The sequence below is a fragment of the Archocentrus centrarchus genome, chromosome 21 (genome assembly GCF_007364275.1).
Source record: "Archocentrus centrarchus isolate MPI-CPG fArcCen1 chromosome 21, fArcCen1, whole genome shotgun sequence".
Taxonomy (NCBI): Eukaryota; Metazoa; Chordata; class Actinopteri; order Cichliformes; family Cichlidae; genus Archocentrus; species Archocentrus centrarchus.
The window spans coordinates 16,346,279-16,361,691 of record NC_044366.1 but is presented as its reverse complement, the minus strand read 5'-3'; the positions used below and the strand labels follow the sequence as shown (position 1 = coordinate 16,361,691).

The window sequence follows — 15,413 nt, the reverse complement described above, 5'->3', positions numbered from 1 at the left end:
TCACATAAATGCCTCACTTGTTAAACAGTGGCAAAGATCATTCAGTCTTTTTTCATACTCATACTTGTGGAAGAGTAGCCTATACTTTTCATTGTGCCACAATGCTATGCTTCTTTCACCCAGGTATCTGAATATACATTTCACCACTATCCTCTATATTAACTCATCACAGCAGCAAAGCTGGAATGTATTATACCCACTCAAGCTAAACTGCAAATTTTGTTAATAAAGCTGTAAAATGTGTCAAATTCAGGTGTACAATATCTGAGAAGAATGCACCACATGGGTATGACTGTGAGTGTGGTCCAGATCTAAAATCTATATTGTATGTGAAGGTTAGATCTCCAGAGACAAGTGGAAAAGAAATCGGACTATTTCATGTGGCCCAAAAGTTAAATGGTGACCACAGAGAAGACCACTTGCATACTGGCGACTAATGACGTAAAATGCTGACGTAATTTGGACCAGCTTGTTGAAAAAAAAAAAAAAATGCTTGGAAGTTACTTTTGCAATGGGCGCGTTGCTAATAAACAGACACACTCATGATGGAGACCAGAAATTCAAGTGGCGATCACTGTTCATATCCCTCCTCTCACTGTGGTTCGAATCCCCAGGGAGCAGGCAGCCGCTGGTCTGACTGTAACTGAGACGCATAGGCATCATTTGACCTTGAGATGACAAGTGTCTCTTTTACTAATAAAGCACATTTCCTACAGAGTTGCGGATTGCACCCGGAGAGAAATTAACAATGGGGGCTCCGACGGTCTGAGCCATGTGGGGAAAAAAAAGAGTCCAATTCTCTCTTTCACACACAAGCGGTTGCAAAGCTACCCATTTTGCCATTTCTTCAAACACATTTAAACATATAATCTTGCGTATGATTACAAGTAACTCGTCAGGTTTACATTAGACTGTCAATTAACTGTGCACATAAATGGGAAGTTAATTATTCCTCTGTAGAATGGCCTATTAAACGCCAAACGAGTTAAATTTTAAATGGAAAACGGTTAGCAGTCAGTAAAAAACACGCAGCGTCCTGTCAGCAGTGTTTTAAGTCAAAACAGTTTGTTTTGTAGAGGTTGGTCACATGTTCCACTTTATGTAAATATACTTGTATGGTAATAGGCTAACTATGGCTTAATAAACCGCAGCCATGATGGCACTGGACTGTGTCAGTATAATGTGAAAAAATAAAATAAAATGAAACAAAACCGTAATCTATACAAGGCTACAATATTTTACCTCTTGATATCCACAGTTCAGTGTGGTGAAACTGCAATTTAGAAATCCCATCTTATAGTGCACCTGAAAACGACTGGGCGTGACCACACAGTCTTAATGGGGTTAGGTTCATTAAAAGGTTAATTGTAAGAAACAGCAGCTTTGTGATGTATGGCTGGTGAACAATAGTGTCCTCTAGAGGTGAGTGTAACCGTGATATACAGTTTTCTTACCCCCCGCCCCCCCCTCCTTGCACACTCTTATTGTGTGCTGTGAGTACGGAGCAGTACATAAACCAGCTTCAAGACTGATGGTTGTTCTGTGGTTCATGTAATAAAGCATCAGTCCAACAGCAATATGCGGCGTGATGCTGGCTGTGGCATGGGGAGCCACATCTCTACACATGCACTTTCCACTTGCTCTCCTGGGCTTGGTTCCCAAGCCTGCGTGCATCTAGAAAGATTTAGGCCATCTCGATTGGCTACAAGGTGTTGGTGTAAGATTAGACGAAGATCAGTTATTCCATCGCTGCAGAACAATAAGGCAAGCAGATTATTTTGGCGACCGCGTCAACTTGAGCGTTTTCTGCGTCACTCTCATTCTGCGCGCTCCTATCACGTTTCCCTCTTTGGGTCCCCCATGACAACTGGCTACAGGCCCGCTAATTATCCCCCCTTCCTCCTACAGAAGCTCACACACACCACCAGCGCTATGAATAGGCAGCCCACCTCGCAGACCCCACCTCATCTGAGGTCTAAATTTGGAACACAATTGAATTAGGCTACAGAAATCCTGTCAGAAGATAACAAAGAATAATATTGACCCCTGCTTCATTAGGGCTATTTCATACTAGTGCACTGAGTCTGGCATTGTGGAGTTATGACATAACTGTGCCAGTGTATGTGTCCCAATGTACACTCGTCTTAATTTTACATTTAAATAACGACAATCAGACCATGCGTACACTCAGTGCTAGTAAGCAGACGTGTTTCTAACTTAGGGAGGTGTGGAGTTGTGCTTTAATACCTTACCTTAAAAAAAAACTGCAGAGTTGGCTACATATTGGCCTGCTGCAGCCTTAGAGTATACCTCTATTTTACTGCAGTAATGAATGATAGTAAACGTTCTCCAATTACAAATACTATTCCTTCATGTCAAAACAGTGAGGAAAACAACAGTGATAACATCATGATCGCACCACCAGTCCATCGGAAACATGCATCATTTACTTTAGAGATTTGTGGCAAATGCATCGAAATCATATCACATAGACTCATGTCAGCCTAAAACAAGCATGACGTAAACCCTGTGCAAACACCAAGGTGTCTGAACTGAGTTTAGGTGGGTTTATCCTCCACTACATCTCTGCTAATGTCCATGTGGGAAGCAACAGAGAACACATACCACAAGACAAACATACTCACCAGAAAAATTGGGGCTTGAGAAAGCTCCCGAGCGGATTGGTCCGCGTCGGTGTCGACGCCGATGACGTTGCGTACTGAAACACGTGGGCCATGGTATCTAGAGCTCACATAAACAAAGCCACATTGGCCAGACTGGATAGTCGAAGCTTGTGTCGCTGTTGGTGCGCGGAGTCACTCGGTTTCCCTGCTTGGCATTGCTTGTACCTACGCTCATGATTTGGAGCTTTTACTAAAATTGATGAATACCACCTTCATGCTTATCGCATGGACAGAAAGGCACGATCCTAATGTGAAAGAGGTAAGATTCATTCATCTCTTTCTTGCAACAAAATCTCTGGCTGCGCTCGCCTTTGCCCGGCTTCTGCGAGCCATTGGAATCTGTTTTGTTTTTTTTTGTTTTTTTTAAATATTATTATTATTATTATTCAGGTATTTTTCCATCCTTAAATTGAAATTAAACAATACTGAGTTTGACTCGGACTATTCAAATGTAAATATGAATCCCATTTAACGACACATTTCAGCTTTCTGCTTTTTAGCCAAGTTTTCACTAGTGTCAAACGCGCAAAGTTGGTCTGTTCACTTCGCGCCACCCGGCACCCTAATAAAACAAAAAGAAGACTTATTCAGATTTAATTTCTATATCCTAGGCACGTATGTTGTTCACATTCACCAGAACACTGAATAAATGTTCCAACATGCTCTGCACATTTGGAAACGGGTTGTGGTTTGCGCGCAATAGTTAAAAAAAAAAAAAATCATCCTGAATGAATCTGGGATCTCATGGGTCATTTTAAGATTGTTTAATTGTATAATCTAGTAAATGCCAAAGGTTTGTGTTTTATTAGGGGAAGAACCAGAACAGAGTCGCATTCTTCTATCCTGACACCCACACAACAGCTCCTGACATTACCCATTTCAAGTGTCACCGGAAAACTGTCACAAGACTTGAGGTAGGACACGAAAAAATGATTTACAAATACAGATGTGTTAAAGTTTTATTTTAACCTGAAATTGCACACTTTTTTAAAATTAGTGGAGATTTCGAGATAGAACATTTCACATGTTTTTACATTCAAATTTAAAACTTTTCCCCCTGAGTTTAAACATTTATCTGAAAAAGTCTGATGTGTTTGCACCGGTTTGGTTTTCAGCCATGCCCTGCGTTCAGGCTCAGTATGGATCATCACCTCAAGGAGCCAGTCCTGCTTCCCAGAGCTACAGCTACCACACCGCAGGAGAATACAGCTGCGACTTCTTAACACCTGAGTTTGTTAAGTTTAGCATGGACTTGACCAACACTGAGATCACAGCTACTACTTCTCTACCAAGTTTCAGTACATTCATGGACAACTATAACACCAGTTACGACGTTAAACCGCCCTGTCTGTATCAGATGCCCCACTCCGGAGACCAGTCCTCTATCAAAGTGGAGGACGTCCAGATGCACAGTTACCATCAGCAGAGCCACCTGCCACCTCAGTCGGAGGAAATGATGGCTCACTCTGGGCCTATGTACTTCAAACCCTCCTCGCCTCATGCCCCAAGTACACCAAACTTCCAGGTTCAGCCTAATCACATGTGGGAGGACCCTGGCTCCCTCCACAGTTTCCACCAGAACTATGTTGCGGCCACGTCTCATATGATGGACCAGCGCAAGAATCCGGTGTCAAGGCTTTCGCTCTTCTCCTTCAAACAGTCCCCGCCTGGTACTCCTGTTTCCAGCTGTCAGATGCGGTTCGACGGACCGCTGCACGTCTCCATGAACCACGACAACCCGGGCGCGCACCGCGGCCCGGACGGCCAAAGTTTTGCGGTGCCCAGCGCTATACGGAAACAGGCTGGTCTGGCCTTTCCTCACTCCCTGCAGCTCAGCCACGGGCACCAGCTGATGGACAGCCAAGTGCCATCGCCCCCGTCCCGAGGATCTCCGTCAAACGAAGGTCTGTGTGCGGTATGTGGGGACAACGCAGCCTGCCAGCATTATGGAGTGAGAACCTGCGAGGGCTGCAAAGGATTTTTCAAGGTGGGCTGATATGACAGCAACAATGAATGTGTGGTACTGTTTCTACGTCAGTGATACATTCTGTGATTATTATTCGCTGCGCAGTGTGTCAAATGCCTCTCAACTGCTTAAAAAATAAATCAGACGCAACATAATAGCACTTTCACTGAAACTTGCTTCAAATATAATACAGGAACAACTGTCAGTGCCCACATAAAAAACAAGCATATGCCTGTCATACCTGTCCACATACAGCTGACACAGAATGAAAAGGAAACACAGCAAAGATCACTAATGTGTATATTTGCTCATTGGTTCGCACAGCATGAAATAGGAATTATATTATATTGTTGTCAACCTTTCATTTCTTTTTCAAATTGTGCATCAACATTGTATAGACTTGGAAATGGGCCCGAAGCTTGACTGTGTTTTTTCTCCCTCTCTCTTTCCAGCGCACCGTACAGAAAAATGCAAAATACGTGTGTTTAGCAAATAAAAACTGTCCTGTTGACAAACGCCGAAGAAACCGTTGCCAGTTCTGCCGTTTCCAGAAGTGCCTTGTCGTCGGAATGGTGAGAGAAGGTACGTTTGGGCCATGTAATAAATTATTTTAGCCCGAGTAGTTAATATTTTCACTCTGACCTATTGGTAATCGCGCGTAATAACAGTGTTGGATTGTGAATTTATCCACATTCAGGCATTTACACGCACAAACTGGAGCGTATATTGTTGATTTATCTAAATCATTTATATATATATATATATATTCATGTTAATGCAGTTGTCCGAACGGATAATCTGAAAGGTCGAAGAGGACGCCTACCATCCAAACCCAAAAGTCCCCAGGAGCCCTCCCCTCCCTCGCCGCCGGTCAGCCTCATAAGCGCACTTGTTAGGGCCCATGTGGACTCCAATCCTTCCATGTCTGCTTTGGACTACTCCAGAGTAAGTGAATATAACAATCCCAGAAATAAAAAGTCACACACACGCACAAAACATTTAAAAGAAAAAAGTTAACTATTATTCTGAGGAAGCGGATAAAACGAGACTGGCGACCGTTTTCATTTAGTCCTATTTTAGGTAACAATTTATTACCCTGAAAGTTTTCTGCAATACATCGCTGAATTCCAAACTTTGCCAGGCTTTTAATGTAGCATATTTTAAGTGAACTGCATTGAAATGCAGAACTTAATAAAAAGGACACATGAATTCAGCGGTAAAAATCTCTCTCTCTCCGTCTTGGAAATGGGCATTTGCAATTTCACGGATTATATATTTTAAAGGACCTCATTAAGGCGCTGTTTAAATTAAATTCCAGTTCCAGGCTAACCCTGACTACCAAATGACTGGAGACAACACTCAGCATATCCAGCAGTTCTATGATCTCCTGACGGGCTCCATGGAGATCATCCGGGGCTGGGCGGAGAAGATCCCTGGCTTTTCTGATCTACCGAAGCAAGATCAAGATCTCCTCTTTGAATCCGCCTTCCTTGAACTTTTTGTCCTACGGCTGGCATACAGGTGAGACTGAGTAATTACTAAATAAAACAATTTAGGCTTTAGATAATCATCAGTCCCCCCTTCAAGCTTCATTGCTTTTGGCTTTATTAGCCGCCCAATAATTAGAAGGCTCTTGAATTCACATTTATTGCCAAGCGTAATTAATGACATTTTGTTAATAACTGCAGGTCCAACCCAGTGGAAGGAAAGCTTATTTTTTGTAATGGAGTGGTTTTACACAGACTACAGTGCGTCCGTGGATTTGGAGAGTGGGTAGACGCCATCGTGGAGTTTTCTTCCAACTTGCAGAGCATGAATATTGACATCTCAGCCTTCTCATGCATCGCAGCTCTGGCCATGGTAACAGGTGCGTAAAGGCGGCTGTGTCTTTAAAAGAAAAACTCCGGATGCATTACAACACCTGTGAAAATGAGAAGGTTAATGTATCAGAAATCATTCATCCGGTTTTCTCTTTTTTCTTTTTTTCAGAGCGGCACGGACTCAAGGAACCCAAGAGAGTCGAGGACCTCCAAAACAAGATCGTCAACTGCCTCAAAGATCAAGTGACATTCAATGGCGGTGGCTTGAATCGTCCCAACTACTTGTCAAAACTCTTAGGAAAGCTCCCAGAACTGCGCACACTATGTACCCAAGGTCTGCAGCGTATCTTTTACCTAAAGCTAGAAGACCTAGTCCCTCCGCCAGCAATAATTGACAAACTTTTCCTCGACACCCTACCTTTCTGAGTCTGACTCAATGGCGAACCTCAAAGAACTTCCAAAAGACTATTTGTGTCAGACTTGACAGATTTTTAACGTTGTTATTTCTGAATATTTGCAAGCTCCACATGCTAACAGAACAACCACATTATGAATATGAAATCGTGAAAAAGTAACAGGAGGAAAAAACAGAAAGTCTGATGGCTGTGCAGGCCTTGATTTTTTTTTTCTTTTCTCTCTTTTTTTCCCTTTTTCTTCCTTTTTTTTGTACCAAACAACTGAATTATCACGGGGAAATTCTCTCAAGTGGACAAATTATCATCAAATTTAACTTTGTCTTGCAATCATTAACTGTTTATTTAACATCGGCTCTACTGATTCAGCATACTCAGATGTAATATATTCCATTTATATAGAAATATATAAACCCACGCACACACACTGTATATTATGATAGATTATGTGATGCCTCCAATGCATCGGTTTATAACATGTGTACAAAGTTTGTTATAATGAAAATATTTAATTTTTCTTTTCTCTTTTGACTCGTGCCTATGTGTTTCTGACAGGATCCCAAAAGTATCCAGAAAAGACAACGCATGATCTAGTTTTCTCCCCCTCCCTCCATTCCTCCCCCATCCTTTTCTTTTATAGGCACTTGCTGAGGTGATGTCTATATATAATATATACCGGACACTATGTAGTCTGCTAGATTTGATACTGATTCGTAGTTATGGCACTCCTTTTATGTATGACGCATATGTGGAAAAATATTTCATCTGTATAGAAAATGAGGGACCCATGGTGTTTGTAAAACTGTCAGACATTCCTTGTTTGTATGTGCTGTAAGTATTGTTGCTGTTGAATATAAACGTTTCTATATATTTATTATTTCTATTGCCAAGAGCTACACTAAGCATGGTGCAATTTAAACGATTTCAAACCATCCAAGTTTCATGCTGAGCACGTTGTCTATGTTTTATGTCTTATAAGCGTCTAGGTAGTTATGATTTACACGTTTTGGAACTGAAAATGCCATCTTATATGAAGAGGTCCATGAGTGTGTGATATAGGCCTACATCTTTGGCATCACGGTGTACTTACAACTTCTGTAACGCATTTGGTGCCGAATTCAAAAACTTTAGAGACAAAGAAATATTTAATGTTTACAAATAAAACTTTTAAATCAATTCTTTGCTAAATACTTTCTCTGAAATGTATTCTTCAAATTCAGACTTTTCCAATCCCCGAGAGAGAGAGAGAGAGAGAGAGAGACAGACAGAGAGAGACTCGCAGGCATTTTCTCATTCTAACTTATTCGCGGAATTCTCAGCATTGTGAAGTAACGGCGCAAAAACAAACTTCATAATGACACCGCAATAATATTAATTTCTGTTTTCATCCCAATTTAAATAAATGTGACAAGAGTTTAGTTCAAACGAAAAGAGTAAGTTATTGCTTTAAAAGAGGAAATATTCGTGATGGCAGGGAAGCTTTATTTGGGTTTTTTATTTTGACAAAAATATTCATCTTTACAGAGGCACATATTAACAATTTCACAATTTTAAGCGTTCATTTTTTCCGACTTTACTGAGATTACATTTCATTTATCCAAATTTTGTTTGAGCCACTTATAAATTTGTGGGTTCTAAAGCGTCACCCTGCGTGCGGCTGTGTATTCTTCATTATTTCTAACATTTTAACAGCTTAAAAGAGACGATTTTATTTGTCTATCATTTGCCGATAGAACCTTTATTTTTCCCTTTCTAATCTCGCTTTGTGTTTAACAAAAAAAAAAAAAAAATGATGCAACAGATTAAATGCAGGAATCTGAATTTCACACAAAGCACGATTTTTCGAACAACTATTCAAACAAAACCATCGGATTTTAGCTTATAATTCAGATGATTTCTATGGATGTTCTTTGCAGCTGAATCACCGATAAAACTTTAACTTTGTGGATCTCGACTTTCCCCGTTACCTAACAGGGGATTAAGAATGTGATGTCCACCCTTATATTATTCCAGTTTGTATACAAGCTGATTTTTGCGATTCCGCTCCACTGACCTTTTATAATTTGAAATCAGACTTTTAACCTATCCTGCCGACAAGTCAGATCAGAGCCAGAACTAAACAGTTTTACACTCAGCAGTTTTCCGGCAGTGGAAAAAAAAAAAAAAAAAAAAAGAAAAGCCGACTACATGCAACTTGCCTTTACAAATAAGAAGAAAAGGCGTTCGATGTGCAGCTGAAAAGTACACATGCTTTCTGAAATGTGAAACCTGGTTTGCGCACAGGTAACGCGGGATTATATTTCCAGCGCTCCAGTTGTCTGTGAAATTTAAGTGAAGAAAGATAAGATGATGCACACCTTTTTGTTCTGTGCCGTTATATCGCTCAGCTTTTTTTTTTTTTCTTGCTTTTAAACCGGTGCCGGTGTTTGAAGAAAAAAAAGGTAACCTAGTTTGTTTTTAATACTTTAGTAATATGCTAGCTTCTACCTGAAACCTTCCACAGACCCCCTGGGAGTGACGTTTCCGCTGTATCGGCCATTAAAAAAAGCACAGGTAAAATTTCCCCTATGTAGGCTATATCCTATAATTCAATGTACTGATTAATCTCATGCAACTGCGGTGAAGCTTTTTTGAGATGTCGCTGCACATCACATCTGCATATTGTGGACTGTAGAAGTAGAAATATGAGTAATTTAGAAATGTATACAAAACGGCGGTGATTAGCTTGAACAAAGTGAGGCAGGGCCGCTGTCAGTACGTCTTTCCTTCAGTCTGTCAGGAGAGAGAAGTGACGCGAGGCTCTGAGGCATGTCTGGGACTTATCCACAACGATTCCACATTTATCATATGATCAAGATGAAGGGAACAGCGTATTTTGAGAGATATTAGCAGCAGGCAATAAATTGTCTAAATAATTAGATCGTCACTGTAAAGTGCTAATTCCAAGGCAAATTGGGATTGTGCTCAGAACCAGTTTGCTGACATTTAGCAGATCTGTTGAAAGGGTGCATTACAATGTCACAAGTTTCCTTTATTGACTCTAAGTACAGTTAGGTTTTATACATGTCTATCTCAATACAATAAAACATGACACGTGTAGCTAACACTTCTGTCACTGTTTGTGCATGATTATATATGCTGAAAGACTTTGAGTCTCCATTTATTAAGTGCCTAATATCTTCCCCACTCCTGGACACCAGTGAAAGGTTAGGTGTGATTGTGTGAGCATAAGTTGGACTACAAGAAAGAAAAGAAATCATTTTTCACTTTTACAGTCTTGTGTTGAGCCCCTGCACACAGAACAACGAAAGCCAGCAGGTGAAGGTGGCCATCTCCTGAGAACAAAGCCTGATTTCTGCTGCTAAATGCTCATACGCAAGGTGAGAGAGACATCAAATTAAAAATCTCTCAGTCTTAGTACACACATGAACTCTGCACAGTGTGGCAGTCTTGGATTTTGTTGCATGCACACCTGCAGTTTGGCTACTGTTTGTTTTTTGCTGTTTTTTTGTTGTTGTTGTTTTTGTGGTGCAGTTTGACAGGTTCATATGTGTTGCATAGGGTAGATTTAAAGTGTTGTAACTCAGGTGTAGGTGTTTAACCTGAAAACCATTTCCTACTTTCAGCTGACCATTATTATTTTATTGTAATATGGAATTTTGTCAACTCCTTTCATTGATATTATTTTAATCTGGAAACCAGATGTGTTAATTAACAAGCTGAAAGCGCAAGACAAGCTAGATCATTGCATCATTTGATACCCAAAGTGGGAGACCACCTGACCGTGAAGCTTTGCACTACATGAGAACTTAGTAGCTATCTAAAGAGCAAGCCTCACTCGTGCTCAAACTACATTTCAATTATACTATTTTTAAACTGCAGAACTACAGAGTAGCAGTCAGAAAGACACGAGGAAGAATAATTATAAAGGTGCATGAATACATCTGATGCAAACTTCTCTGCAACATAGTACAAAACTGGGAGCCTACATGCTGCCCACTGATATAACTCTACACATTATATCTGCTCTCCGAGGAGACAGCAAGTGAGCTTTGGTCACTGTGTTTATTTTCTCTGACTTGGAAAAAACAAAGCCATTTACAAATTACTTTTTTTTCTCTTTTTATCTTTTATAGTTGCCATTAAAAGTAATTTTGAGGCACATAGTGGATCTACATGTCTACACACCACATCACGGTTTTTATTACCTGTACTTGGCTGTCTTTCAGATGAAGGCTATTTAAACAAGTAAAGTTGCATTTATTGTCTTTTCGACAGCCTTTGTAATGCACAGCTTTTCATTCATTCGGTGCATCCAGTCCTCCCTAAACCTCAGCATCAATTTTGTTCATGTTACCTTTCCCTCTGTTTAGGCAGTGAAGCACTTTGCTGCACAAGCTTGCAGTAAAACATGTTGATTACACAACTTATGAATCTCATGAGTCCTGCCGACTATAGCTCTAAACAAAATGAATGAATAATGAGTTGAAAGATGGCCCTTTGGATACGACTGTCTATAGTTATATTACTGTGACTATTTGATTTAACATATTGAAATGCTGATGATTGTCCAATAAATAATGCAAAAAGCTGATTTCCGAGCGGCGAGGCAGGAAAAGAAATCCACCTTGCATATAGATGGAGGTGAGCCATGTCTGTCCCTCTCAGCCTGTGGCCCAGAGCAGCTTTATCATTCATAGGACTAAACAGACAATCAATTCAGCAGCCGTGTATGAAGGATGAAGGGATGCGACAAGCTGTGAATGATGAGAAGCCAAAAATCAAAGGCCTCACTCCTTCTTAGCTCTAATAGCCATTACCAGCCCAGACAGCACCAGTAAAATGAGGTTAATCATTCGCACAGATCCTTTCAAAGAAGATTGACTGAACTTGATGTCTAGTCAGATCACTCATAAATATTTACTTCATATTAAACAGCTGTGTGTGCTCTGTTATCACACATCGATTTCTGACAGATGCCATAAAATTATTGTTTCAAGTGTGGTCAGTAAAATCCATTAATGTAATACTTGTACCAAGACTCAATTATGCTAACCACAAGAAATTAATTATTCAATGAAACTGATAGAGCATCGTGTTAGAGAGGGTTTTCTTCAGGTTTCTGCTTGAAAATTTATATATGGGGGGGGGGGGGGGGGTTATTTTTTGTTTGTGTATTTCTTCATTGCAACAAACTCAAAGAGCATAAATTAGTGCATTCAATGCTGATAGATACCCAAATTAAATAGCCCGAGAATTTAGGGCTGCAGATTAAGTTTATGGGCACGGCATGTATCAGTATTGAACACATGGGCTCAGTCCTTTGACCTTATTGACAAAATGAAATCGGAAATTTCCTTTATAGAAAGAGTTAATGTTTCCTCAGGCAGACATGTTTCCGATTCAATTAGTTTTAATGAAGCCGGTGCTCAGTGGTCACTGAAGTAGAAAAAACAGGCATAAATGCCTGATGGTAATAGAGGACATATTAAGGAGGAAGGGATCGGACACACAGTGCATGCTTCTAAGTGGCGAAAAATGCCTCTATCAGGCTGGTAGGAGCCAGTGGCTCAGTAAGCAGTGAATTGTATGAGCCTCAAATGATGCATTTGGTCTCTGGGGCGAGGCTGGAGGAGACTGAGGAATAAACTGTAAAAAACGGAGGAATGAGGAATCTGCTTCTGATGATGCATACGGGATATTGTAAGTGAACAACAATGTTCACCAAAAAAAAAAAAAGAATTAAAATTAAAATAATTTTACCCCAAGAGCTCAGCTATTCAGTTAATTTATTCTCAGTGTGAAACTACTTCATGCAATTATTGCATTTTTAATTAATAATAATAATAAAAAAAAGCATGCTTAGTTATACCTCCAGTTTATACACATTTAACAATGTGACCGAATGCCGAGATGCAAACTGGACTATCCCTCCATCTGATGTCAGACTGTAAAATGTCAACATGGTCAGATGCACTGGCTCTGTTCCCATAAGGATATGCCCTTATCCTGTGTTATGGTTTGTGCTGCTGCTGCTCCGTGGTAAAGTGGAAGCACACCCATGCACATGTAATCTGTTCATGCCTTTGGGTCAAATCATGTGTGTGGTCTATCATCTTCTCAGTATTACTATTACTTATTAGGTTATGAGTTTTATTTGGACAAATGCAGAGCTGCATTGAAATTACATGAAACAATAGTTTTTTTTTGTTTTGTTTTGCTTTTTTTTTTTGTTTTTTTTTTTTATGAGCAGACCTCTATATCATTCCTCAATTAAATAAGCCAACACAGAGCAGTTTTGGAAAAAAAAATCCTCATGTTTTTGCTGCTCCTTTGCTTCCCTCTCCCTGTGTGTAATTTGAATCTTAGTAAAGCTGAAGGTGGGAAAGGGGAAAATGTGAGCTTGGCTAAATGTGATTTTTGTAACCAGTTCACATCAGCACAACAATAACGGCATCACATCTTTTACCACAATCCTTTTTACGATGACAGGTAGACAAGTTTGAAATTCACTCACACTTTGATGCATGTTATATGGGGATCTGAGGCCTCTGCTTTTGTTCTTGAATGCATACATTATATGCATGTAATCACAACATAAACTGATGCACTAATGGTTTTACAAATCTCCCACAGAACGTATTAAGTACACAACTATTGTGAGAAACTGCAAGTAGACCGAGTGGGGTACTCTTAAAGGGTCAAGAGGGGAATATGATGTGTGTTGGACAGAAGGGAAGGCGAGGCGAGGCCATGGTGTGTGTGTGTGTGTGTATGTGCGTGCATGTGTGTGTGTGTGTGTGTTTGTCACAACAGACAGAAGAGATCCAGCCCAGGCCCCCACACAGCTTTGTCATATCACTCGCAGATTAGGAACACACATGTCAAGCTAGGCACAGCCTGCTGCAATAATGCACCTGCCAGCTCTCAAGATCTACTCAACCCTTGTTCAGCCCCTTGTACCTACATGCAAAAGGCACACACACACACACACACACACACACACACACACACACACACACACACACACACACACACACACACACACACACACACACACACACATAAATGTACCATTTAAAAAAAAAAAATCCCCACCCCATTCCTTTGAATATATTGATTGGAAAACTGAAAGAAGTAATTTAAGGTAAAAATAGGACAAATAAATAGAAGGTATTAAGAATATTGATGGATGTTAAAGGAAACTGCACTTCAAAATGTACAGCAAGAAACACTCAAAGTATCAAAGATATGAAAAGGTTCAGAGCTGGAAAAAAGTGGATATTTTACATGAAAAGTCTTACAGCAGAAGGTCATTGTCTTTCTTCATGACAGAGTTCTTCAAGAAAAGCAGAGAGGGGAGGCTCAAAGAGATTCATCTCCACCAGGATCCAAGGTCATCCAACCTAGTCATCCTAGAAGCACTTGAAAAATATGGAGTGAAGACTTGAGATATTCTTTCCCCCAAAAAAGAAGTGTAGAGGGAAGACTCTGACTGAAGAGAATCACTGACCTTCAAACAGGCGCTCTATCCATATAGAGTAGGGGAAGACATGCACAATCCATCAAAAATGCACATGAACTTTCCCTCTTCAAATAGTTCCCGCTTGAATAGCAGTCAGTGGATCAACTATGAATATTGCATGTACTGAATTGCAGGGAATCAGATTGAATTCACAGTGAGACAAAATCTGTGATATCACACTTCAAGATTAAATCTCAAAAATTTTGTTTTGACGGTGAACATTTTAGGCTACAATTAGTAAGAAGGTAAATGGTGAATTTAAACCCCAGTTTTGTTGTGTGTAACACAAACCAGCTGTAAAGAAACAGACATCTAAAATGTAAAGAGAAGAAAATATATAATACAAATAAAAAGTTTTAAAAAAAAAGTCACCCTATAGTCATTAAATTGCCTTTTGCCACAGTCTCTCTTCAATAATGGAAAGATCAGTGTTAATTTCAGCCTGCTTTTGATTGGATGAACCTGACTCCCTCTTGCACGACATGGATACCACAGGTCAGTGGCTGGTGCAGTGTTGCATGAAACAAACAAATAGAAAAAGGCACCTTGTGGCACTTGACTCTCGCCAGAATGCAACTGACGGCAAGCTCGCCAGCGTCCTATAATAACGACCAGTGCCTCCTAACCGAGCGAGTGAATGAGAGCGAGAGAGTGAGGAGAGGAGGGGGACAATGGATTGAGGGAGAAAAGAGCCAGGAAAGAGGGAAAGATGAATTAAAAAAAATGAACAAGGTTGTAGAAGAATGTAGCATGTTTGTGCTTTAAAATCCAGGAAACCAGTGACAATATTGATATAATATTGAGCAGCAAAAGTACTGAATGCACGAGTATGTATAAAGGACAAATATAAATAGAAAATAGAAAATAAGCAAAGTCTTACAGCACCAGAAATACATGCTTAGAAGCAATAGCGGAGAGATATTTCTAAGGACAAAAAATATCTCAAAGCTTCTTTTATGTCTATTTCTTCTACTAATAGTGCATAACCACTGTTTTGCTGTGACA

General features: G+C 40.1%; 1 protein-coding gene across 1 annotated transcript; it reads left to right on the top strand.

Annotated features, from left to right (window-relative positions):
• Window positions 1-2,732: 2,732 nt before the first annotated feature.
• Window positions 2,733-8,375, top strand: nr4a2a (nuclear receptor subfamily 4, group A, member 2a). Its single transcript, XM_030758973.1, has 8 exons — window positions 2,733-2,943; window positions 3,494-3,598; window positions 3,800-4,671; window positions 5,103-5,232; window positions 5,432-5,595; window positions 5,969-6,171; window positions 6,339-6,517; window positions 6,640-8,375. The coding sequence occupies exons 3-8, from the start codon at window positions 3,802-3,804 to the stop codon at window positions 6,894-6,896; spliced, it is 1,803 nt and encodes a 600-aa protein (XP_030614833.1). The 5' UTR covers window positions 2,733-2,943; window positions 3,494-3,598; window positions 3,800-3,801; the 3' UTR covers window positions 6,897-8,375.
• Window positions 8,376-15,413: the final 7,038 nt, after the last annotated feature.

Coding starts and splice junctions, on each gene's coding strand:
- nr4a2a (XM_030758973.1), top strand. CDS start 3,802: ATGCCCTGCGTTCAGGCTCAGTATGGATCATCACCTCAAGGAGCCAGT. Junction 4,672..5,102: donor GCTGCAAAGGATTTTTCAAG/GTGGGCTGATAT, acceptor CTCTCTTTCCAG/CGCACCGTACAGAAAAATGC. Junction 6,518..6,639: donor AGCTCTGGCCATGGTAACAG/GTGCGTAAAGGC, acceptor TCTTTTTTTCAG/AGCGGCACGGACTCAAGGAA.